Here is a 26,079-nt window from a genome sequence, read left to right as displayed (position 1 = left end):
CAGTTCCCTCTGCTGGCCATTGTACGTGGTTTCTTATGCATCCGGAAGAAATGTCCTGGATGAGTGGATTATCGGGGCCTGAGCTGGAAACAATGTTGGTCATCATTGTAAATGACTGACAGCAGGACTTAAGATGGCAGTGGCACACCACTCTTTGTTTTGCTAAGATACTCAATGGTTTTGGATAGCACATCAGTATAGTATCCTTTGGGGCTGCTCGCAAGGGTTGGGGATTGAAGGCTGTTTTACAGTGGTCCCTCTCCTTTGTAAAGGCAGCAATTCTACTTGGAAGGAGAGGTATTGGAAGCAGATCGAGGTCTTGGACACTAAAGCAGACTGCCCCAGGCTCAGCCCTCACCCATATACTATTTTCTACATAAAACCACTCAGAAAAGACAAACTTTGCTTTGGAATTAAGAATCATCAATATATCTCATCCAAGACCCAAACCTCAAGGTCATTGCCCGGGAACGTCTGAGGCAGACAGGCTGTTTCCAGAATAAAGCAAATACAATAGATGGGTGGACAATGGGAGGGGAGGGGAGGAAAAGTTTTCCTATGCTGTTTGCACGCAAAAACATCAGAACTGGCTTTTCTACTTCTGTACCCATATGGCTTTTCAGTAAAGTTCTTTTGCTGTTTAATGCAGTGGGTTGACAGGGAGTTTGTGACATGGGGGATTTTTGGAGATATTGTTATAACGAATGCTGCATAGAAACATAGTCTACTCACACTTATTGCCTTCTGTGTTAGTTGGGTCAGAACAGATAGGCTCAAGACTGAATTTCAGTAAGATATTGTTCTGGTTTCATCTGCTGCTCTGGGAGGGGTCACATTTCCCCTGAAGAATAAGTCATCTGAGAATTCTGACTCATGGTTCCTGGTAGAGCAGCAGGCAGAGACTCTAGCTGATCTGCTAGTTATGTCCTTTCCTGGCCAAAAACCAATGAAGACACCACTGACTCTTGTCATTGTTAGACCACAGAAAATTGTGTTATGTGGTGCCGTATCAGTCCTACAATAGGCCAGACAAACCAATGCCATATAAGTCAGGATTACTTTTATTGGAACAGATATACTAGCAAAAATGCTGAAGTCTGAATGTCCCCACTTTAAATTTGTGCAAACTAGGGAGAGTTGAACCTGATGCCACCACCCTCTCCTCACTATGAACAACGTGCCCCGTTCCAACAAGAAGAGTAGTCTTTCTTTTATCCTTTAGGAAAGGGATGAAAGCAGTATTCTGCTTGAGAGCGTTCAGAATTTTATTTAGGATATAGCAACTGACATACTTTTAATTACCGGTATACATTTTGGTCTGAAGTCAATACAAATTCATTATGAGTCACAGATAAAGAAATCTAGTAACCTGAAAATGAATTCATGTAATAGCAAATAATTTAAAGGGTTTCACAAAAGCTTCAAGAATTAAGGGGGATTTTTTTCAGCTTCCCTATAAAATAGCTTTTGGTTAATGACCACTGTCAGCTTCCAACAAGTAAGTCATTGGGGAAGGCAGCAGGAAGTCACAAATGGGAATCATGAGATGTCATGCCTAACGACTGCAAGGGATTCACCTAATAATTGCAACTGGAATGGCTGTTTTAAGTTGGCACAGTTGTGTCACTGAACTTTAGGATCGTATCACTTAACGACTGAGTTCCTGTATCAATTCTATTGTTAACCAAGAACTAGCTATAAGTATGGGATGATTTTGATAAAGATGGCCAGAAACCTGAAATATTGATGTTTCTTCCCTTGAGCAGTATTTCTGCATTGTTGGATCTCTTTAGTAAAGTCAGGGAAAAGCATATTAGCATTTTTTTTTTGGGGGGTGCCTTCTGGTGGAGAATTTGTGGCCCTCCACAAGTTGGAGGTGTTGGGTATGATCAACCTTCTCTTAAGACTTTGGGGAGACATGATGACCTCCTTCAAGGACCTGAAGGCTGAAATGGAGAAGAAGAGGCAGAATTGTTCAGAGCTGTTCCACGAGATGGAACCAGAAACAAGGGGATTAAAAATGCAAGGAAGTTGATTTCATCCTAATGATGAAATCGTACTATCTAACTGTGAACCATTTTGCCTTTGCAGTGCCCACTTTTGCACCAGAAATATTTAAACCAGAAGCCTGGATGGGAGATCACTGGACACTGCGATTTTCAAATCCTCCTTAATTCTATGAAAGGAGACTAGGTTCAAGAATGCAATAAATAATTCTGATGAATGAGAATATTTAGCTACAATATATTTTTTGAAACAGAAAGTATCATTAAAAGAAAAAATTAACACATCATTTAACGTTCCAGCATAACATTTATAGAAGTGAAGGCACATTCTTGAGAAGATTGTGACATATGCTTCATATAAACTAATATTGCACAAGATTGCTTAAAGTTCCTGTTAGCTTTCTTTCAACAACCTTGGACTGTTTCCTGAAAACGGAATCAGCAGATCTGGGACTTTAGCTTTTTGATGGCAGGAAGCAAAGAGGCTCAGAGAGGCAAAAACAGTTCTAGCTTTTCTCTTTTTTAAAACTAATGAAAAAGGGAAAGACATTTGCCTTCATTTGTGAAAAACAATTCTGATCACCGTAAGGAATCTGAAGAATGACTCTTTGCTGTTTTCTGACTTTACCCAAAATATTTGATCAACTGGTGTCTGTCTGCTTAACAAGACTGGGATGAGCAGCAGCAGATAAAATATCTGCCAACATAAAACCTTCAGAAATCTCCATCATAAATGCAATAAAACAATCCCTGCATCATTTTAATTTTGGATGCATTGAAGTATGTTTGCATAACATAAGATAGGTCATCCTTGACTTGTGACTAGTAACACCTACAGCTGTAAAGCACTTCCAGTTGTCATAAAATGTCACAAACACCACACACAAAACACACACACAAATGACTTCATTTTGGGTGCTAGTTGACGTGTCCTATGGTCATGTGACTGCAATTTGCAATACTTTTTGGGAAAATGTCCATTCAGGAGAATGGATTCATTTAACGACCATGTGATTCCCTCAATCACCACCGTAGAAACAGTTGAAAAAGTAGGTTAGGTAATATGGGTGCCTCAAATTACGACTGTAATTACTTATGACCCAAATTCTGGTCTGAATTATAGTTGCTAAGCTGAGAACTATTTGTACATTGCTGGCGTGAGAAGTGTGCTCTGGAGGCCTCGGGTGCCTGCAGAAATGCTGGGACTGCAACTCGCACTATCACCAGCCATGCTGCTGGATGCCAGAAACCAGGAACGGCAGGGATTTAAATCCGGTGCATTTTAAGGTGATTGAGGCTGGCTTGGAAGATCTAAGACATTAAAAGTGCCGTCACTCACTCTGGCCTCCCTGGAGCACATTTTCAGCATTTTATTTTTTTTTAAAAAAATGGGTTCTGCTTGAAATGCATAGAGATGGACACCAAAGGGAGAGATGGATGCGCCGTGTTTTAAAAGAAGTGGACACCCAGCTAGGAGGAGAAGGGAAAAGGAAAAGGGACTTTTGAATTTAAAGCCAGAGAGAAAACGGGAAGGAGTGACATGGGGAAAATCCTGTCTTGTATGCCTGCTTTAAATAAATCAGAAAAACATGTTTCAGATACATGGAACTACCAGAAGCAAATAACAAAAATAAATACATTTAAATGAAATGCATAGCTTGTTCTAAAATCTGCTTTTGAAGCTGTTTGGCTGAGATCTGATAATTTAAGACTCCTGATAAACAAGGGTGCTTGAGGCAGGAAAGAAACTTTTTTCTATGGAAACAGTAACTTTACATGTTTGATGAGCATTGTACATTCAAGGCAAAGAAGCAACTTTTGGTTCTTTGAAACAAAACCAAGTATAAAACATTATTAACAAATATATCAAGATAAAGACTCTAAAAATCTTACCAAAGCGTGCCAGGATGGCAGAGAACTGGATGAGAAAAAATATTTAGAAAAAAGGGATGATTTCCTCCTGAAACTACGAAATTCAATTCACCATGTGAATTTTCAGTTTTCATACTATGTAATTCACTTGACTAAATTGAGGCATATTACATCAATATATAATAAGACAAGCCCCGCTCTGTGAACAGAATTTTTTATATATTATTTTTTTTTAAAAAAATCAACCTTTGCTCCGTCTCAAAAGCATCAATGCCTGTTCTTCCCCTGAGCTGGGCCAGCCAAGGCTCCTCCTCAAAGCTGAGGCTTACTCCTGTCATGGGCCCGTCTCGCTGCACGACTTTTGGCCAGCTGCAATGCCCTGGCACCACAATCCAAAGCCATCTGGAAAGGGGTAAGCCAGACTTGAGCCACGTTTCCTAACCACCCGATCAAACTCCAGTTAAGATCAGGATCAGGGTCTACACCAGGGATCCACAACCCCCGGTCCGTGGATTGGTCCCGGGCTGCAGCATGCCAGCAACCGATCCACACAAACAAGCAAAAGCCCATCCGCGGGATGCAGGCAGCACACAAAACCACGCACTTGCTGATCCGTGGAAAAACCTTTCTCCATGGAACCGGTCCCTGGTGGCAAAAGGTTGGGGGCTTCTGGCCTAGAAAACTAAAACCTGCGTCCAACAGGCTTAGGAAGGAAATGTTTAATTCTCCATGCTAGAGGTTTTTTTGAACACCATCTTACTTTCCCACTCTCTCTTGGAATCCTTAGTGGATGCAACGGGCCACTCAGGATGTTTTTTGTGTGCACTCCCAGGAAAGATAAATAAATAGTGCAAGAGATCTCTGAAAGTGGATTTTCACCAATCTACCAAGAATTTTGCAGATCTTTGTTTGTGTATTGTCAGCACAATCCCTGCAATTTTCTGAGCCCTCTCTGTTCTGGAGGCCACTCCCGGAGGGCTAAAAGAGGAGAAAGGATTTTTAAAAGCTATGATTTAGGCTCTATTTCTCTAGCTGTATATTCCAAATGGTTTTATATTTATTTATTTATTTGATTTATATACCGCCCTTCTCCCGAAGGACTCAGGGCGGTGTACAGGGCAATAAAAATAAGAATGCAGGATACAAGATTTAAAGTTAAATGATTGTGCCCAATGTAGTAAGTTAGTTAAAAACAATGTTAAAACCCCAAACCCATCAGACCAGGCCGGCTTGTTCGAATAGATAAGTTTTTAGATCATGCCGGAAGGAGCGAAGGTCGGGGGCCATCCGGAGTTCAGCCGGTAAGCGGTTCCAAAGGACCGGTGTGCCCACCGGGGTATTAAAATGCCTAAATTTTGTGACTTAAACAAAACTGAAAATTAAATAATTTTTTCATGAACTTTGATCCTGATAGTGGATCTCACTACTCACTGATTAGGGGGATGGACTGGAAGACCTCCAAGGTCCCTTCCAGCTCCATTCTGATTGATTGCTTTAAATGAAGACAAGTTCATCATCAGGTAAAAAAGACACCATGGATCTTACAAGGCTAATTCTTGCACTCACTGTTTCAAAATTATGAAAGCAAAAAGTTTTGTGCGAGGCCAATTTTGTTCTCCAAACAGCTGTTCACACTCAAGCCAGATCCGCCTTCTGAAGTCAGTGTTGGAGGAGAAGAAGCTCTTGCAGGGAGGCGCCTCTGAATCCTCTGAGCTACGCAAGCCCGACATATTATTCTTAGCAGGACAGAGACCCACAAGAAGGAAGGACTGGGAACACGAGGGAGGCAACTGGCAGTTCCAGTTCTTTAGGGGTCTGGACGGTGACCAGAGGGAATGGTCTGGCTGGACTCCCACACAAAGAAAGTGGGAAGGGGTGGCCCAGCTTCTTCACAAGCCACAAATGAGGGAGGGGTAGAAAAGACAGAGCCCTGCGGAGGCCCAGAAGGTACCGGGGCGTGACAGCCTTCCAAGGGCCGTCGGCCAAGAGGCCGGGCGCGCAGAAGAGGGCGGCTCTGCTCCTACCCAGTCCCAGACGTGACCGTTCCTGAGAACGCCTCTGCTTCCGTGTAGAAGTAAGGCACGCTTCTTTGGCAAATGGGAAAATAACAACAAGGCCTAGAAACCATAAGCTGGTAGCAACCGGAAGATATTGTTGTTTTGGCTTCTTCCCAAAAAATCAACTTGAAAAGCAACTCAATATTGTAGTTCCAGATTCTGTTCCATTTTGGAACCTTTTGTCCTGTTCTGGCTGCTGAGAGAAGCAAAACAGCGTGGAACACGCTGATCTCCCTGGGCGAAAGCCCCAGCGTGCCCTCCCTGGTGCAGCTGGGCAGGTCCAGCGCAAGAGATGCCCGAACAGCCTCTTCACACGGCTGTGTCGTCTTCCTCCCGGGAATCCCCGACCAGCAGCGAATGCTTGTCGGGCTCGCTCAGGGCAGAGTTGCTGAGCGAGCGCTTGTCGGAGAAGAGGGAGGCGATGGAGGCTTGACTGTAGTGGATAATTCGGTCCATGAGGCTCAGTTTCGGAGACCCTGGCCCAACATCGTCAATCCCAATGTGGACGCTGATTTCTGAAGTGCTCTTGCACCTCACCTGGCTGTGGGCATGGCGCTCGTACTCCTCACAGGTAGGCTTCTTATAACTAAAGGGGAATACAACCAGGATTGGTGGGTGGTTCTTGAAAACCTGAGCCAGGGATTACCCGGACCTTTCAGCCCCAAGAGCCCCGTGTGTGAGGCTGACCTTTGTGGCACCTTTTACATTTTGGGGGGGGGGGAAGGGATACTAGTGGCAAACTTTGTCTCAGAGTCTGAAGAGCACAACTCTTCCACCAAATTACTCCCAGTCAAGAAAGTTCCTGACTTCTCTGCTATGGCTTTTATAGCCTCAAAACATTTTTCTTCTTGCTTTAACATTTTGTTTAACGTGACATTATGACAAGCCTTCCTGGTCCAGAGATGGCCCGGCGCACTTTAAAGGCAGCACGGTTCCCCTTCCCCCAAGGAGAAGGCCTCTTCTGATCCCTGTTTTGCATGCAGCTTCTCCATCAACCCACCAGGTCTCACCCAGAGAGCAACTCTGCCGCCCTTGATACCCGGCTCTTTCACTAAAGGACACGGCCCACAAGGAAGGCAGACAACTGAAATGTATTCTGGCCTCTCCTCGTCATTTAGCTAACCATCAGGCTCTGGACGGCCTTTCACTAACGAAGATCACCACAAAAGGAACCCCTGAGCAATGGCTGAAGATGAGCTGCTCTGCTTCTTCCTCCCCCTCTCTCTCCTGCACACGTCGCCCCTCCCCTCCCGTCTGCAGAGCTACTCACAGTTTGAGCAGCAGAGAAGACAGGACCACGGAGACGGAGGAGGCTGCCATTGCTGCAGATCCCATCCAAGGCTGCAGAACCAAACCAATCGGCAGGAAGACGCCTAGGGCCAAGCACGCCAGAGGTCAAACTTGGAAACACCAATGGGAACGCAGAGCGTGAAGCATCTTCACAACTACTTCCTGTCACTGGGGTGGGGAGGAGGAGGTAGAAGAGGAACTCGAACCCAAATCGAAAAGAGGGGATTGAAGAAGCCACTTGCAGAGGAGAAATGTCTTTGCCCCCCTAAACTCAAGAACCCCTCCTTTCTCTACCGAAAGTGGCTGAAGCAAAGTGGGAGGAAAGTCTGGAATTTGATGCCCACTTCATGCTTCTTTTCTCCGTTTCCCGGAGCTTTCTGTTTTACTTAAAGAGCTCGATGCACATTAATTCACAGGCCTTTTGTGGAGGACGCCACGCAGCCATTCAACACCAAGGGACGCTCCCTACCTGCAGCAACAGGAACGCCGACAAGATTGTATATGAGAGCAAAGACAAAGTTGATCCGTATCCTTTTAACCGTTTTCCGTGATAAATCTATGCTTGCCACCACGTCCAACAAATCATTCTGCAAAATAGGTTCAGAAAATACTTAACATGATTAATTCTATCAATCAACACTTTAGATTCCTGGTAACACTTAACAAAGCTACATCGCTTTCTGGACCTCAGCAAAACTCAACACCATTGGACCATTTCAGAAATACATATATAATAAAAAAAACAGGTAGGGGACAGGCTGGACAACCTATAACCCCCAGGTCTGCTTTGCATCCCTTCTCCCTTAATCTGCTTCCCACTAGACTGCTGGGTCCCCACGGCCAGATGGAAGAGGCCTCAAACAATAAATAAGCGCTTTACCAGGAAAAGAAATAGAAAATAATCTTTAAAAATCCTGGCTCTAGCCTGCTCACTTCGTACCACCTCTCCCCCCACTGGGCCTTTTCCCCTTTCACCAAAACATTCTCCGTTCTTTACTCAAATGAAGAAAAGAGGTGCTCTGAGAACGTTCCAAGCAAGAGCAGCTGAAGGGCTGGACGGGTGGCCCGGAGGCAGTGAGCTCCCTTCACTGCAGGTGTCCTACGGGCAGCTCGAGCAGGACCTGTCCATCAGGCAGAGCTTGAATTAAAAGCCCCTTGGAGTCCTCTCCGTTTCAGAAAGGAAATGCACAAATGGATGCAGGCTTAGCCTCTGCTCTTTGGCGGAGTCTTCCCCTCCAGCGCCCAACTTACCCTGATCAAAACCACATCGGCTGCTTCTATTGCCACATCGGTGCCTGTGCCGATGGCAATGCCAACATTAGCCATGGCCAGGGCTGGGGAATCGTTGATGCCATCACCCACCATGGCCACCCGTTTTCCTTCTTCTTGCAGCTGCCTCACTTTGGCAACTTTGTGGGAAGGGAGCACTTCCGCAAATACTTTGGTGATGCCAACCTAAAAACGAGAGAGAGAAGGCTGAGGAGCCCAAAGGAAGGAACGGCACTCTGCCCTGGAATCAGGGTGAGCCAAGGCCGCCTTCCAGTTCAAGAGATTCCGGTTTTCCAAAGGCACAGCTCCAATCATCAGTGAGGGCATGTAAGATAAAGTGAAAATATAACACAAGTTGACTGCATTTTGAAGCCCCGGAGGCGCCAAAAGAACCCTCGGGCATCCAGCAGCTTACCTGAGAAGCAATGGACCTGGCAGTTCTGCCATTGTCCCCTGTGATCAGGACCACCTCCAAACCCATCCCCTTCAGAGTCCGCACGGCAAGATCCGCTTCAGGCTTCACAGTGTCAGCAATGGCTACCAAACCACACAACTCCCCTAGAAGACAAACATGCTCTCATGAAAGCACAGATGCCGCTGGAAAAGGCCTCCTTTTCCATTATGTTTTCCTAAACTTACTGGGATCTGACTTAAGTTACATTTTCATCTTTTACTGGTTTTATTGATACATTACAATAAAACAATTTATTGATTGTCGTGAGCTGCCCACAGTTGTTGACAGTCAGGCAGCCTATAAGTTTAAAGAGTAATAATAGTGGGCCACTTGGTTAGTTGCTACAAGAGCAACAGACTGACTACAAACAACGGCGTGACAAAGTAGTAACAATGGTGCGTTGGAAGATCATAAAGTTTAAAAATATATCATGTTGCATTTATATGAATGATTTGCATTTATATGAATGGTATGAAGGGATTTACAGGAGCCAAAATGGTTAGGATTAAGAGAGAAAAAAGTCTTGGGTTAGGCTTGCTTCAGGCCTCAGAAGCAATCAGGGTGGTGCCAGTGGAGGCTCAAGCATTACTCCACCTTTTGCAATTGTAAATGCTGAAACAAGGTGCAGATCTGCAAAAGACAGGGGCAATTATTCTTCGGGGGGGGGGCCTGAGAGAGAATCATTGCTTAGGAAAAATGTGTAAAACCCCTCAGCCATAAAATCAGTCTTTAGAAACATACAGTCACAGGAAATGTGTATATGTGTAAAGGTAAAGGTAAAGGTTCCCCCGCACATGCATGCTAGTCGTTTCCGACTCTAGGGGCCGGTGCTCAACTCCGTTTCAAAGCCGAACAGCCAGCACTTGTTCGAGGACGTCTCCATGGTCATGTGGCCGGCATGACTAGACACCAAAGGCGCACAGAACGCTGTTACCTTCCCACCGCAGTGGTCCCTATTTTTCTACTTGCATTTTTACGTGCTTTCGAACTGCTAGGTTGGCAGAAGCTGGGATGAGTAACAGGCGCTCACTCTGTTATGCGGCACTCGGGATTCGACCCGCCAAACTGCCGACCTTCTGATCGACAAGCTCAGCGTCCTAACCCACTGAGCCACCACGTCCCTTGTATATGTGTAGGGAGGGCGCGATTTGCACATTGTGACACACCTTCACAGAGAATCATCCTAAGTTTGTTTAAGCCAATGGAAGCAGGAAAATACTGGGTTCCTCCAAGCTGGGGCTAACCCTGGTTCATTGTGACATTCCATTTAGGCCAATTATATGATTGAAATACCGTATATACTTGAGTATAAGCCGACTCGAGTATAAGCCGAGACCCCCCAATTTCACCCCCAAAAACTGGAAAAAGTTATTGACTCGAGTATAAGCCGATCCGCCGTTCTGCAAGCCTCTGCCGCCAGCAGAGGCTCGATCCGCCATTTTGCAAGCCTGAATACACAGGAATACCCTGTGTGGCCGCGGCTCTCGGGGAAGCCCTGGCTGTCCGCTTCCTAGCTCCACGCTGCCATTCGGGGCCCGCGCGTTCCCCGGGCAAATCGCGGCGCCCAGCAGGCGAGGAAAAACGCCCGCTCCAGTCGCCCCCCCTTCCCTCAGGAGACGCGAAGCAAGTGACCGCCCGGAGCTTACCGAGGACTTGCGCGCGGCCGAGGCTTCCGTGCTTCCAGGATCGCGCGCACCTCTCCCAAGCCGCCGCCGTCCGGAGACCTGCCGAAGTTTGGGGAGGTTTGGGGAGGTGCGCGCGCACCTCCCCAAACCTCCCCAAACCTCGGCAGGTCTCCGTTCCTCCTGCCGACCTTTGGGGAGGTTTGGGCGCCTCCCCAAACCTCGGCAGGTCTCCGTTCCTCCTGCCGACCTTTGGGGAGGTTTGGGCGCCTCCCCAAACCTCCCCAAACCTCGGCAGGTCTCCGTTCCTCCTGCCGACCTTTGGGGAGGTTTGGGCGCCTCCCCAAACCTCCCCAAACCTCGGCAGGTCTCCGTTCCTCCGCGCAGACCTGCCGACGTTTGGGGAGGTTTGGGCGCCTCCCCAAACCTCCCCAAACCTCGGCAGGTCTCCGTTCCTCCTGCCGACCTTTGGGGAGGTTTGGGCACCTCCCCAAACCTCCCCAAACCTCGGCAGGTCTCCGTTCCTCCTGCCGACCTTTGGGGAAGTTTGGGCGCCTCCCCAAACCTCCCCAAAGGTCGGCAGGAGGAACGGAGACCTGCCGAGGTTTGGGGAGGTTTGGGGAGGCGCCCAAACTTCCCCAAAGGTCGGCAGGAGGAACGGAGACCTGCCGAGGTTTGGGGAGGCGCCCAAACCTCCCCAAACGTCGGCAGGTCTGCGTGGAGGAACGGAGACCTGCCGAGGTTTGGGGAGGTTTGGGGAGGCGCCCAAACCTCCCCAAACGTCGGCAGGTCTGCGCGGAGGAACGGAGACCTGCCGAGGTTTGGGGAGGCGCCCAAACCTCCCCAAACGTCGGCAGGTCTGCGCGGAGGAACGGAGACCTGCCGAGGTTTGGGGAGGCGCCCAAACCTCCCCAAACGTCGGCAGGAGGAACGGAGACCTGCCGAGGTTTGGGGAGGTTTGGGGAGGCGCCCCAACCTCCCCAAAGGTCGGCAGGAGGAATGGAGACCTGCCGAGGTTTGGGGAGGTTTGGGGAGGCGCCCAAACCTCCCCAAAGGTCGGCAGGTCTGCGCGGAGGAACGGAGACCTGCCGAGGTTTGGGGAGGCGCCCAAACCTCCCCAAAGGTCGGCAGGAGGAACGGAGACATGCCGAGGTTTGGGGAGGTTTGGGGAGGCGCCCAAACCTCCCCAAAGGTCGGCAGGTCTGCACGGAGGAACGGAGACCTGCCGAGGTTTGGGGAGGCGCCCAAACCTCCCCAAAGGTCGGCAGGAGGAACGGAGACCTGCCGAGGTTTGGGGAGGTTTGGGGAGGCGCCCAAACCTCCCCAAACGTCGGCAGGTCTGCGCGGAGGAACGGAGACCTGCCGAGGTTTGGGGAGGCGCCCAAACCTCCCCAAACGTCGGCAGGAGGAACGGAGACCTGCCGAGGTTTGGGGAGGTTTGGGGAGGCGCCCAAACCTCCCCAAACGTCGGCAGGTCTGCGCGGAGGAACGGAGACCTGCCGAGGTTTGGGGAGGTTTGGGGAGGCGCCCAAACCTCCCCAAACGTCGGCAGGTCTGCGCGGAGGAATGGAGACCTGCCGAGGTTTGGGGAGGCGCCCAAACCTCCCCAAACGTCGGCAGGTCTGCGCGGAGGAACGGAGACCTGCCGAGGTTTGGGGAGGCGCCCAAACCTCCCCAAACGTCGGCAGGAGGAACGGAGACCTGCCGAGGTTTGGGGAGGTTTGGGGAGGCGCCCAAACCTCCCCAAAGGTCGGCAGGAGGAACGGAGACCTGCCGAGGTTTGGGGAGGTTTGGGGAGGCGCCCAAACCTCCCCAAACGTCGGCAGGTCTGCGCGGAGGAACGGAGACCTGCCGAGGTTTGGGGAGGCGCCCAAACCTCCCCAAACGTCGGCAGGAGGAACGGAGACCTGCCGAGGTTTGGGGAGGTTTGGGGAGGCGCCCAAACCTCCCCAAAGGTCGGCAGGTCTGCGCGGAGGAACGGAGACCTGCCGAGGTTTGGGGAGGCGCCCAAACCTCCCCAAAGGTCGGCAGGAGGAACGGAGACCTGCCGAGGTTTGGGGAGGTTTGGGGAGGCGCCCAAACCTCCCCAAACGTCGGCAGGTCTGCGCGGAGGAACGGAGACCTGCCGAGGTTTGGGGAGGCGCCCAAACCTCCCCAAACGTCGGCAGGAGGAACGGAGACCTGCCGAGGTTTGGGGAGGTTTGGGGAGGCGCCCAAACCTCCCCAAACGTCGGCAGGTCTGCGCGGAGGAACGGAGACCTGCCGAGGTTTGGGGAGGCGCCCAAACCTCCCCAAAGGTCGGCAGGAGGAACGGAGACCTGCCGAGGTTTGGGGAGGCGCCCAAACCTCCCCAAAGGTCGGCAGGAGGAACGGAGACCTGCCGAGGTTTGGGGAGGTTTGGGGAGGCGCCCAAACCTCCCCAAAGGTCGGCAGGAGGAACGGAGACCTGCCGAGGTTTGGGGAGGTTTGGGGAGGCGCCCAAACATCCCCAAACGTCGGCAGGTCTGCGCGGAGGAACGGAGACCTGCCGAGGTTTGGGGAGGCGCCCAAACCTCCCCAAACGTCGGCAGGAGGAACGGAGACCTGCCGAGGTTTGGGGAGGTTTGGGGAGGCGCCCAAACCTCCCCAAAGGTCGGCAGGTCTGCGCGGAGGAACGGAGACCTGCCGAGGTTTGGGGAGGCGCCCAAACCTCCCCAAACGTCGGCAGGAGGAACGGAGACCTGCCGAGGTTTGGGGAGGTTTGGGGAGGCGCCCAAACCTCCCCAAACGTCGGCAGGTCTGCGCGGAGGAACGGAGACCTGCCGAGGTTTGGGGAGGCGCCCAAACCTCCCCAAACGTCGGCAGGTCTGCGCGGAGGAACGGAGACCTGCCGAGGTTTGGGGAGGCGCCCAAACCTCCCCAAACGTCGGCAGGTCTCCGTTCCTCCGCGCCCTGCCTGCCTGCTTCTTTCCGCTGCGGAAAGAAGCAGGCAGGCAAGGCGCGGAGGTCCGGAGACCTGCCGACGTTTGGGGAGGTGCGCGCGCACCTCCCCAAACTTCGGCAGGTCTCCGGATGGCGGTGGCTTGGGAGAGGTGCGCGCGATCCCGGAAGCACCAAAGCCTCGGCCGCGCACAAGTCCTCGGTAAGTTTTTTTGTTGACTGGAGTATAAGCCGAAGTGGAATTTTTCAGCCCAAAAAGTGGGCTGAAAAATTCGGCTTATACTCAAGTATATACGGTATTCCAATGAAACAAATGGAATATTTTATTTCTAAAAGAGTTTAATAAGAATCAATTTACTTATTTAATAATTTGCTGTCCATCTCATATTGAAACAACTCTTTTGAATATTTGAAGGCAAGACTATTTGATGGTTTATATATCTGCATTATTTAAAGAAAAATAGTCAATGATAATGATTAACAAATTCTAAAATGTCAAACGACTGCGCATTTACATTTATTGTAAATGAAATTTGTTGTTGTTGTTGTTAGTTGCGAAGTCATGTCCGACCCATCGCGACCCTATGGACAATGTTCCTCCAGGCCTTCCTGTCCTCTACCATCTTCTGGACTCCATTTAGCCTCACGCCTACTGCTTCAGTGACTCTATCCAGCCACCTCATTCTCTGTCGTCCCCTTCTTCTATTGCCCTCAATCTTTCCCAGCATTAGGCTCTTCTCCAGTGAGTCCTTCCTTCTCATTAGGTGGCCAAAGTATTTGAGTTTTAGCTTCAGGATCTGGCCTTCTAAAGAGCAGTCAGGGTTGATCTCCTCTAGGACTGACCGGTTTGATCGCCTTGCAGTCCAAGGAACTCGCAGGAGTCTTCTCCAGCACCATAGTTCAAAGGCTTCAATTCTTTGGCGCTCAGCCTTTCTTATGGTCCAGCTTTCACTGCCATACATTGCAACTGGGAAGACCATAGCCTTGACTATACACACTTTTGTTGACAGGGTGATGTCTCTGCTTTTTAGTGTGCTGTCTAGATTTGCCATGGCTTTCCTCCCAAGGAGCAAGCGTATTTTAATTTCTTGGCTACAGTCCCCATCTGCAGTGATCTTGGAGCCCAGGAAAATAAAATCTGTCACTACCTCCATTTCTTTCCCATCTATTTGCCAGGAATTGAGAGGGCCAGATGCCATGATCTTGGTTTTCTTAATGTTTAGTTTCAACCCAACTTTTGCACTCTCCTTCTTCACCCGCAACAAGAGCTTCTTTAGTTCTTCTTCACTTTCTGACATTAGAGTGGTATCATCTGCATATCTTAGGTTGTTGATGTTTCTTCCGGCAATCTTAATTCCAACTTTTGATTCATCTAGCCCTGCCTTTCTCATGATGTGCTCTGCATATAAGTTAAATAGGCAAGATGACAGTATACAGCCTTGCCGGACTCCTTTTCCAATTTTGAACCAATCGGTGGTTCCGTGTCCAGTTCTCACTGTTGCTTCTTGGCCCGCATATAGATTTCTCAAGAGACAAATAAGATGGTCTGGTATGCCCATCTCTATAAGAACTTGCCAGAGTTTGTTATGATCCACACAATCAAAGGCTTTAGCATAGTCAATGAAGCAGAAGTAGATGTTTTTCTGGAACTCTCTAGCTTTCTCCATGATCCAGCGTATGTTAGCAATTTGATCTCTAGTTCCTCTGCCTCTTCGAAATCCTGCCTGTACTTCTGGTAGTTCTCGATCCACATACTGCTGGAGTCTAGCTTGTAGAATTTTAAGCATAACTTAACTAGCATGAGAAATGAGTGCAATGGTGCGATAGTTTGAACATTCTTTGGCACTGCCTTTTTCTTTGGAATTGGAATGTAAACTGATCTTTTCCAATCCTGTGGCCACTGTTGAGTTTTCCAAATTTGCTGGCAAATTGAGTGTAGCACTTTTACTGCATCGTCTTTTAAGATTTTGAATAGCTCAGCTGGAATACTGTCACCTCCACTAGCTTTGTTGTTGCTCAGCTTTTCTAAGGCCCACTTCACTTCACATTCTAGGATGTCTGGCTCGAGGTCAGTGACCACCTCATTGTGATTATCAGGGACATTAAGCTCATTCTTGTATAGTTCTTCTTTGTAATTTTGCCACCTCTTCTTAATCTCTTCTGCCTCTGTTAGGTCCCTGCCATTTTGGTCCTTTATCATGCCCATTTTTGCATGAAACGTTCCTTTCATCTCTCCAATTTTCTTGAAAAGATCTCTGGTCCTCCCTATTCTATTGTTTTCTTCTATTTCTTTGCATTGTACATTTAAGAAGGCATTCTTATCTCTTCTAGCTATTCTTTGGAATTCTGCATTTAATTGGGCATATCTTTCTTTTTCTCCCTTGCCTTTCGCTTCCCTCCTTTCCTCAGCTATTTGCAAAGCTTCCTCAGACAACCATTTTGCTTTCTTGCATTTCTTTTTCTTTGGGATGGTTTTGGTTGCTACCTGTTGTACAATGTTGCGAACCTCTGTCCATAGTTCTTCAGGCACTCTGTCTATCAGATCTAATTCCTTAAATCTATTTGTCACCTCTACTGTATATTCAACAGGGATATGATTTAATTCATACCTGACTGGCCTAATGCTTTTTCCTACTTTCTTTAATTTAAGCCCAAACTTTGCAACAAGAAGCTCATGGTCTGAGCCACAGTCAGCTCCTGGTCTTGTTTTTACTGACTGTATAGAACTTCTCCATCTTTGGCTGCAGAGCATATAGTCAATCTGATTTCTGTGTTGACCGTCTGGTGATGTAAATGTAAATGAAATAAATACTCCTAAATGCTCATTCAGAACTACTCCGGAGTTTTATTCATTATTTGGAATTGTTATGAGGTGCATCATTGGAAATAATTTCCCCCCGTTGATTTCTATCCTGCCCAACTGTTTCAACACATCCAGTTATACCTCCTTTTTCACTGCACCTCCTTCGGCCTTTTTAAACTAAAACACTGACTATCCAAATCCCCAAGCCTACCGTCCACAGCGACAAGAACGGCCGTGCGGCCTCGGCGCTCGTGCTCAGTCATTGCTTCGTCAATATCACCCCTGAGAAGGAGGCCGTTCCTGGACATCCACTCTCGGTTTCCAATGAGAACAGAATATTTGTGAGACATCCCTGTGTCTGAAAGGAAAATTTCCATTATTCAAAAAAGGGGAACAATTTAACACCAAGAACGGTGTTAGTCAAGGCCAACCAAAAAGCTGAAATGTGCTGCACCCTTTCAGGCCAACAAGTGGTATTAAAAGATACGGGACTTAGAATCATAGGGCTGGAAGGAGCCCCATCCTTATTCCATCCTGGACTAACGGTTGTCCAATATTTTTTGAGAACCACAGCAATGGCGCTCCTGCAAAGCCTGGGAGGCGGCCGGTTCTCCTTGGGTCCAGGCTGGATCGCTCTCTAAGGAGCTTCCACCCACTGCTTTTTGTTCTGTCCTCAGATGTTTTGGAGGATAAATCATCCCTAAGCCTCCTCTTCATTAGGCTAAACATACCTCATCCCCTTAGCTATTCATACTACAGTTTAGCCTTCAGACCCCTGATCATCTTTGTTGTACTGGATGCCGTACGCCAGCTGTGGCCTTAGTAGGGCTATATGGAGCGGTACTATCGCTTCTCGTGATCTTGATGCTGTCCTTCTGTTAAGGCAATTTAGGACTACATTGGCCTTTTTGGCAACTGTAGCTCACTGCTGGCTCATATATAGTGGTGGACCATGAGGACACCTAGATCCCTCTCAGATACTACCAATGTTCATAAGGTATACCTCACAACAGACGCGCAAAATGAATAATAGACAGAAGTTGGTCATCAAAACAAGGATTCAAAATAAGAACATAGTAGCATCAAAGCATTTCAAGACACCCCATAGCAGATCTCATAGATGCCATTATGGGGGGAAAAAATTAATAACATAATTGAGGTAGAGGTTGCTGAAGTCATGTACACTAAAAAGTGTCATGCTATCTCAGGAAATCTCAACAAACACAATGGTTCTTAACACATTATGGTTGTTAATTGATAAAGTACAGTACTAGATAATCTGTCTCAGGTGTATCCTGGATCTTCATAAACTAACCATTTTCTTCCTTTCTATTCCCTATCTCATCATCATTTAAATCATACATCAGTCTAGCCATTCTATCAAATCAAGGAAGCTGCAACTCCCAAAAGCTTGTGCTTTTAAAATAATATTTGTTAGTTGGAAAAGATGCTACCAAACTCCTACCGATATCTATTTAATAATAAATGGCACTGCTCATGAATGCCAAGTTGATAATGATCTTTATTCATTTCTAGCTAAGGAAAGAAAGAGACCTGAACTAGCCTGATTACGATTGCCCAGAAATAAAAACAAAAATCAAAGTCATGTGACCTTGGTTGGACTGTTTTAAGCTGTAAGTGATGTCATTTTATGCCTAATTGTGTTTCCATGTATTTGAACCTCACTGTCTTCCAGAAAAATCAGCTGTCCAATCCATCTGTAGAACGAAATGAAAACCCCCGTAAGCTATTGAACATCTTACTGTGCAAAGTCAACAGCATTTGCTTCAATGGTCACAGAATAAACTAGTCTCGGAAAGCTGGTCAGGAAGACAATAGCCGGGATCATCGTTTAAAATTCAAAAAAAGAGCCCCAGTGGGCCTGGGGATTGTGCATTTCTCCCCTTTGTCACAGGGCTGAACACAATTTACTTTCAGTTCTGCCTAGGATTAATCTTATGCTACATGTGAACTGGAAAATGAAGGCTTCTTTGAAGCCCAAAGCAAACGCATCTAGACCAGATTCCATTCTCAGAACAGCCCAAATGGGCCAATAAAGCCCAGGGGAAGCTATAAGATAATCCTGCCCAACTGTCCTTTGCTAACCCCTCCCGCCCCCCAAAAAGAGGACCCCAGGCTTCATTTGCAAACTCTTGTATTCCAATTACATAAAGCAGGCTGTTTAATGGGCATCATTAGGTAACCTGTGCCTACTGGAAAGCAGAATCTTTGTAGTAGGCAGCTTCCTATTGGGAACAAGGGAACATTTTATGGCTGTGAACAGGGAAGCATTACTACACAACTGTCCTACAAGGCATACCGTGCCAATCCAGAAAACAGAACTCCGCTCTCCAGAAGCCAAATCCTTGCCAAGAACACAAGCTTCCATTTACCAGCCCACATGAACTCACCTGCTATCTGCTCATTGATGATCAAAGCTGGCTGCCTCAGTGGCTCAGCCTTCTCCTCCAGGCTCACTAGAGCAGCGTTCCTGACATTGGTCTCTTCTATGGTTTCACCCCTGCTGCAGAGCAGGCCTTCAATATTGGTAACTTTACAGCTAACCCCACAGCCAGGCACCACCTGGAAATCAGTGCACGTCCCAAGGGTATCTGCCTCCAGTTCCTAGAGAAAGGAAAGGGCCACACAACAAACTCACCTGGGCAGAAACAGGACCATGATCTGAAACAAGAGCTCCAAATCCAGATTCCAATACAAGACGTGGGAATAAAATAAGCAATAATAACCCTTCCCAAATCTGGAGGACATGTAAGGTATGAAGGCCTCCAAGAAGGACATATGCAAGCAGTTTTGAATTACAGTATATGCCTAAAGTATCTGAAATATCTGGCAAAGTACAGCTCTTGTACATTTTGCCCGTGCTTTACTTATATTTGAACCCATCTTTTTTCTAAGGAGCAAAGGTAGCACGTTTAAATCTCACTTTACTTCCTGCATACTCTTATCACTCCTGAGGAATGAGATAGGCTAAGAACGAGAAAATGGGAGAATGACTCAAGAACTGTTCACCAGTGCACGTCAGTCAAGACAATTTCTAACAGCCTAAAAGATCTGCACCAAGTGCAAACTCATTGGATTAATCAAGGAGAAAGTGGAAGGTTTAGACTTTTTCAGGCACGTCTAGCCACTTTGAGAAAGAGGAATTCCTCGGAAAGGCAGAGGTCTGTATTCAAAATGAATGCAGTGAGGAAGAAACAACTACAAGGAAAAATGGTCACATTTTGTCACTCAGAGAACACAAAAACCCCGCCACTGGAGTCTCAGGGCTAGGCATTTTCTCTGCTTCTGTTTCACCTGAAGCCGCTGGGTGAGATCATCCGCCAGTAGGGCTGAGGTATCATCAGGATGCTAGTGACCCACCCACACAGCAAGGTAAGAGGGACTAGGAAGGATTCCACGGGTGGAAATCCTAAAAGGAAAATAGTTCAAGAAGCTTGGGAAAGCCTGAAAAATGAGATAATGAAGGCCCAAGAAAAACAACGCCACAGAGAAAGGAAAACAAACGATCCACACAAGACCAGCATGGTCGCATAAAAAGCTCTCTGACAAATTAAAGGACAAAAGGTCAAATATAAAAGATGGCAAATTGCCCAAATCTACCACGGAGGAAGTCTGGAAAACTAAGGCCCAGAATGAGCTTGCAAATAATGGCAAAAATGACAAAGCAAAACAAAAAAGCTCCTTTCAATAGGAAGGAACAATCCTGTCCAAAGTACAAACGACGGGGAGCAGATGGTTTGTATCCCAGAGTTGGGAAGGAGCTGGCAGATCTCATGGCAGAGCCACTGAATGTAATCTTTCAAAGCTCCTGGAGCAGGGGAACTAGCAGAGAACTGAAGAAGAGCTGGCATGGTACCAATCTACAAAAAGGAGGAAAAAATGGATCCAGGAAATTATAGGCCAATCAGCTTGACATAACTACCTGGGAAAATACTGGAAAAGATAATCAAGCAGTAGATTTACACTTGCAAGAAAAAGTATGTGAACCCTTTGGGATTACGTGGAGTTTTGCATGAATTGGCCATAAAATGCGCTCTAAACGTCATGTAAGTCACAACAATAGAAAAACACAGTCTGCTGAAAATAATACTACACAAACATTAGCTGTTGTCATGTTTTAATGGAACATAAGGTGGAAACATTCACAGTGCAGGGTGGAAAAAGTATGTGAACCTCTAGCCTAATGACTTACCCAGGAGCTAATTGGAGCCAGGAGTGAGCCAACCTTGACTCCAATCAGTGTGATGATATTGGATGTTTTGCTGACAGCCGTCCTGCCCTTTAAAAACACACACCTGTTTTGGGTTTACTGGTCTCAAGAAGCACTGTCTGATGTGAACCATGCCTCGCAGAAAAGAGCTCTCGGAAGACCTACGATCAAGAATTGTTGACTTGCATGAAGCTGGAAAGGGTTACAAAAGTATCTCCAAAAGCCTTGATGTTCATGTGTCCACGGTAAGACAGACTGTTTACAAATGGAGAAAGTTTAGCACTGTTGCTACTCTCCCTAGGCGTGGTCGTCCTGTAAAAATGACTGCAAGAGCACAGCGCATAATGCTTAATGAGGTAAAGAAGAATCCTAGTGTGTCAGCTAAAGACCTACAGAAATCTCTGGCACATGCTAACATTTTTGCTGACACATCTACAATAAGGAAAACATTAAACAAGAATGGGAGGACACCACGGAGGAAGCCATTGCTGTCCAAAAAAAATATTGCAGCACGTTTGAAGTTTGCAAAAGAGCACCTGGATTTTCCACAGCACTACTGGCAAAATATACTGTGGACAGATGAAACCAAAATTGAGTTGTTTGGGAAAAACACACAACACTATGTGTGGAGGAAAAAAGGCACAGCACACCAACATCAAAACCTCATCCCCACTGTAAAACATGGCGGAGGGAGCATCATGGTTTGGGGCTGCTTTGCTGCCTCAGGGCCTGGACGGATTGTTGTCATTGATGGGAAAATGAATTCCAGAGTTTATCAGGACATTTTGAAGGAAAACGTACGACCATCTGTCCGCCAACTGAAGCTCTGCAGAGGATGGGTGATGCAACAGGACAATGACCCAAAGCATACAAGTAATTCAACAAAACAATGGCTTCAACAGAACAGAATACGCCTTCTTGAGTGGCCCAGTCAGAGTCCTGACCTCAACCCGATTGAAATGCTGTGGCATGACCTTAAGAGAGCGATTCACACCAGACATCCCAAGAATATTGCTACACTGAAACAGTTTTGTGAAGAGGAGTGGTCCAAAATTACTCCAGATCGTTGTGCAGGTCTGATCTGCAACTACAGGAAACGTTTGGTTGAGGTTATTGCTGCCAAAGGAGGGTCAACCAGTTATTAAGTCCAAAGGTTCACATACTTTTTCCACCCTGTACTGTGAATGTTTCCATCTTATGTTCAATTAAAACATGACAACAGCTAATGTTTGTGTAGTATAATTTTCAGCAGACTGTGTTTTTCTATTGTTGTGACTTACATGACGTTTAGAGCGCATTTTATGGCCAATTCATGCAAAACTCCACGTAATCCCAAAGGGTTCACATACTTTTTCTTGCAACTGTATAAGCACCTAAAATGAACACTAGAAGCGAGAATGGGCTTGTTAAAATGCATCATACCAGACAAACTTTACATCCTTCTTTGAGGAACTGACTAAATTAGTGGACCAACAAAATGTTGTGGACATAGTAAGGCATTTGGCAAAATAGACCACAGTCTATTTCTTGATTTTTAAAAAATGTGGTATAGACAATACCACCACCAGATGGTTTCATAACTGGCTGACCAACTGCACTCAGCACGTAGTCCTCAACAGAACTGCATCTACACAGAGGGAAGCATTCAGTGGAGTGCCTCAAGCTTCTGCCCTGGGCCCAGTATTTTCAACACCAGAATCAGAATAGAGTTGGAAGGGACCTTGGAGGTCTTCTAGTCCACCCCCTGCTCAAGCAGGAGATCCTTTACCATTTCAGATAAGTGACTATCCAGTCTCTTCTTAGAAACCTCCAGTGATAAAACATCCACAACGTCTGAAGACAACATTCCACTAGTTAATTGTCCTCGCTGTTAGGAAGTTTCTCCTTAATTCCAGGTTGCTTCTCTCCTTGAATAGTTTCCATCGTTTCTTGTCCTGCCCTCTGGTGCTTTGGAGAATAAGCTGACTCCCTCTTTTTTGTGGCAACCTCTCAAATACTGGAATAGTGCTATCATGTACCCCTAGTCTTTCTTTTCTCTAGACTCTCAACTCCTGCAACCATTCTTCATATGTTTTTGTCGCCAGGTCTTTAATCATCCTAGTTACTCTTCTTTGTACTTTTTCTAAAGTCTCAACATCTTTTTTGTAATCCATTTATATTTCATTCCTAACTATCTCCTCTGAGCTGGAACCAAATCTCACCTTCCCCTGGATTCTGCCATATTCCCAAGGGGGAGAGGGAACAGGCATGGGGCTTTATTGCTTTCACTTCCTCCATTAAATGCAACCTTTTGTTTATTCACCTGCCTGCTATCCATTACAATGTAACCAATTGCTTTTTATACTATGCATCTCTCTGAACTCTCCCTTCCTTACAGGGCAAGTAGGAAAAGGGGTGGGGAAAAAGACACAAACCTCTGGGATCTGGTTTATTTCTCCAAAGGAGGTGTAAAGAGCTGTGGAATGATTATATTGCAACGGAACCGGATTGATGCTATCTTTCCTTTCCCACGATGGACTTACCACCTGGAGACTGGCTGGTCTGGAACTGACCGAATGAACTGTGGGGTGGGGTTTTGCTTGGGGACACTTTAAAAATATCAATCTGTAAGGGAATCCCTCAGATCCTGTCTATTATGCCTGCTATCTCCTATTTCTTAGTAAAAGTTCCTGCTTGGAAGAAACTGTCTCCAAGAGTTCTGCTTTCTTAAGATGTGGGTTGAGGTGGGCCCTGACAGTGGTGACCAAAACTGGATGCAGCATTCCAGATGTGGCCTTACTAAGGATTTATAAAGTGGTACTAACACTTCATGTGATTTTGATTCTATGCCTCTGTTTATATAATCACGGATTGTATTGGCTTTTTTGGCTGCTGCCACACACTGCTGGCTCATGTTTAGGTGATCACCCACTAGGACTCCAAGGTCCCTCTTCTTCATAAATTATCTGTACAAGGAGACAGAAAGGGAACTCATCAAATTGCAGATGAGACCAATCTGGGGAAATTGCTGATACTTTGAAAGACAAGCTCAAGATTCAGAAGGATCTTGAGGATTGGACCCTATTGGAACAAGATGCAGTTCAGTGGTGAGAAAAACACGATTCTGCACTTAGGCAGGAAAAAAGCAAATGCACAGGTATAAAATAAGTGGTGCCTGGCACAACAGTAGCAACTGTGAAAAAGATCTAGGTACCCTACTGGACCAGCACTTAAGTATGAGCCAGCAATGTGCTGCAACTGCCAAAAAAGACAATGCAATCCTGGGCTGCATCAACACAGGGATTACATCAAGATCACGAGAAGTGACAGTGCCACTTTATAATGCACTAGTGAGGCTACACTTGAATACTGTATAAAGTTCTGGCCACAATGATACAAGACACTGAAACCACACACGTGTGCAGAGAAGAGCAATGCAGGTGATAAAGGATCTGAGGGCTAAATCATAGGATAAATGGTTGAGGACCTAGGAATGTGTAGCCTATCAAAGAGAAGGACTAGGTGGGACATGATAACTGTCTTCCAGTACTTGAGAGGGGGAGGGGCTCTTCTCCAAAGCACCGGAGGGCAGGACAGGAAGTCATGGGTGGAAGATCATTAAAGAGGGATCCAACCTAAAACTAAGGAGGAATTTTCTGACAGTGAGAACAATTCATCGATAGAACACTTGACTCCCAGAGTTGTGAATGCTCCATCACTGGAGGTTTTCAAAAATAGGTTGGGCAACCATTTGACTGAGATGGTATAAGGCCTCCTGCCTTAAGCAGGGGGTTGGACTAGAAGACCTCTGATTCTACGTTCTACGATCCGCTCTTCTACCTGTTTGCAGTATTTTGTGATTGCTGCTCCTAAAGGGTGCTCACTGTGGCTCTCTGCTGTTCCCACCAGTGCCAAGACTTTCTTGCGTGGTATCCGGTTACTCTCCACTAGCATCTTCACCTGCACCACCACCGGAGTTCCATGGGTGATGGTTCCTGTTTTATCAAACATCACAACTTTAACCTGCAAAACACCCATATAGCCACACTCTTTAGAGTTGTACACAACAACAAATACTTGGGGGGGGGGAAGGATTCATAACATTCTTGGACAAAGTTAAGATGTAAGATCTTTTCGCCTTTGCCACTCAAGCAAAAAGGACATTCCATTTTCTCACCTTGTGTGCCATCTCCAGCGGTTCTCCACCTTTAATCAAGATGCCGTTTTGTGCTCCTACTCCAGTTCCCACCATCACAGCAGTTGGAGTTGCTAATCCCAAAGAACAAGGGCAGGCAATACACAGCACGGTAATGGAGGCTTGAAAAGCAAAGCGGATCACGACTTCTGCTTTGGAAATGCTCCTATTATAGCCCTGTTGGCACACAGAGAGAGGACGGAACGGACACTTATTTTAAAGAAAGTGCTGGAGTTCAAAGTCTGATGAGGTCACAACTTGTGCTGCCCTCAAGCTTCTTTGGCTTCAAATTATGGTAACTCATCGGTTGTGGCATATAAAATATGGTGTATGGTTTAGCATTTTGCATTAACCCAGCCAACTGTAATGTATTCAATTGACCACAGATTTGTGTGAAGTGTGAATCTAGTCATCTTGATTTTATAGATCATCTGTTTATGTGTGAAAGAATGCAGATCTTGCCACGGGAAGGGGTAGAAGGTTATGAAACATTAAAGGGAGAAGTAACAGCAACACAGAAAAAGGAAAGTGTGGGAAACAAACTGCCTTGATTTTGTCTTGTAGAAGGTGTGGCGGAGAAAAATTCTGACAGACTCTCAGGACTCTGCTACCTCCCCTACAGCAAAGGCCTGGGAGGACCCATGTGGCCTGGGGCCACCTGCCCATAGGAACAGCCACCACAGTGTCAGGCTAGAGCCAGACCTCAAATGTCAGCAAAGAGAAATATTCAAGAGGTTTCCTTGGAACTTTGGAATGCCTCTTGCTCTAACTTCCAAGGGTTACATAAAATTGGGTATAATAATAAGCACATCACTAACCACCATGAATACAACTAAATGTTGTGATCCAGCATTAAAAAATATTACAGAAAGTGTGAACTTGCATTGCCTCTGTATGCAATTTATTCTTTTTTTAAGCAGGTGATCAACTGATGGTCAAAACGGTCCTTTTCCCACTCCGTGACCTATAAAATAAGTGTTCCTTATTTTTTCCTTTTCTTCTTTACTAGAACGCAGGACTCCTTTTAAGTGTAGTTAGCAATTATTAGCGTTTAGAACAGACATGTCAAACTCGCGACGTCACGTGATGTCACGCAACGTATCGGGATGGTTTGCCATTGCTGGCAATGGGGTGGGCGCGGCTTCCGGATGATGCATCCAGCCTGTGGGCCGGCAGTTTGACACCCCTGATTTAGAAGATAATAAATAAATCACATTTAAATATTGGGTAAAAATCAGCAAAAATGTAAATGTAAGTAATACAATCAAAGCAGCATTTTAAAAACACCACTATATGAATCGTGCATCTAATGCATCTGAATCTTATTTCCTATTTTTTTTTGCTATTTAAATGCAAATTGATCTATCATACATAATATAGGG

General features: G+C 46.5%; 1 protein-coding gene across 2 annotated transcripts in view; it reads right to left on the bottom strand.

Annotated features, from left to right (window-relative positions):
• Positions 1-1,241: 1,241 nt before the first annotated feature.
• ATP7A (ATPase copper transporting alpha) overlaps positions 1,242-26,079 on the bottom strand; it is a 53,467-nt gene continuing 28,629 nt past the window's right edge. For both annotated transcript variants that reach the window (XM_081336946.1, XM_081336945.1), the window contains 9 exons: positions 24,680-24,874; positions 24,343-24,525; positions 18,704-18,917; positions 16,504-16,650; positions 8,910-9,052; positions 8,477-8,680; positions 7,695-7,812; positions 7,206-7,308; positions 1,242-6,521 (listed from right to left, as the gene is read on the bottom strand). In XM_081336946.1, the coding sequence (XP_081193072.1) occupies positions 6,245-6,521; positions 7,206-7,308; positions 7,695-7,812; positions 8,477-8,680; positions 8,910-9,052; positions 16,504-16,650; positions 18,704-18,917; positions 24,343-24,525; positions 24,680-24,874 (1,584 nt within the window). In that variant the 3' untranslated portion in view covers positions 1,242-6,244. The remainder of the gene's footprint in view (positions 6,522-7,205; positions 7,309-7,694; positions 7,813-8,476; positions 8,681-8,909; positions 9,053-16,503; positions 16,651-18,703; positions 18,918-24,342; positions 24,526-24,679; positions 24,875-26,079) is intronic.

This window comes from Vipera berus (genome assembly GCF_964194415.1).
Source record: "Vipera berus genome assembly, chromosome: 11".
Lineage (NCBI taxonomy): Eukaryota > Metazoa > Chordata > Lepidosauria > Squamata > Viperidae > Vipera > Vipera berus.
This window is presented reverse-complemented; position numbering and strand designations above follow the sequence as displayed.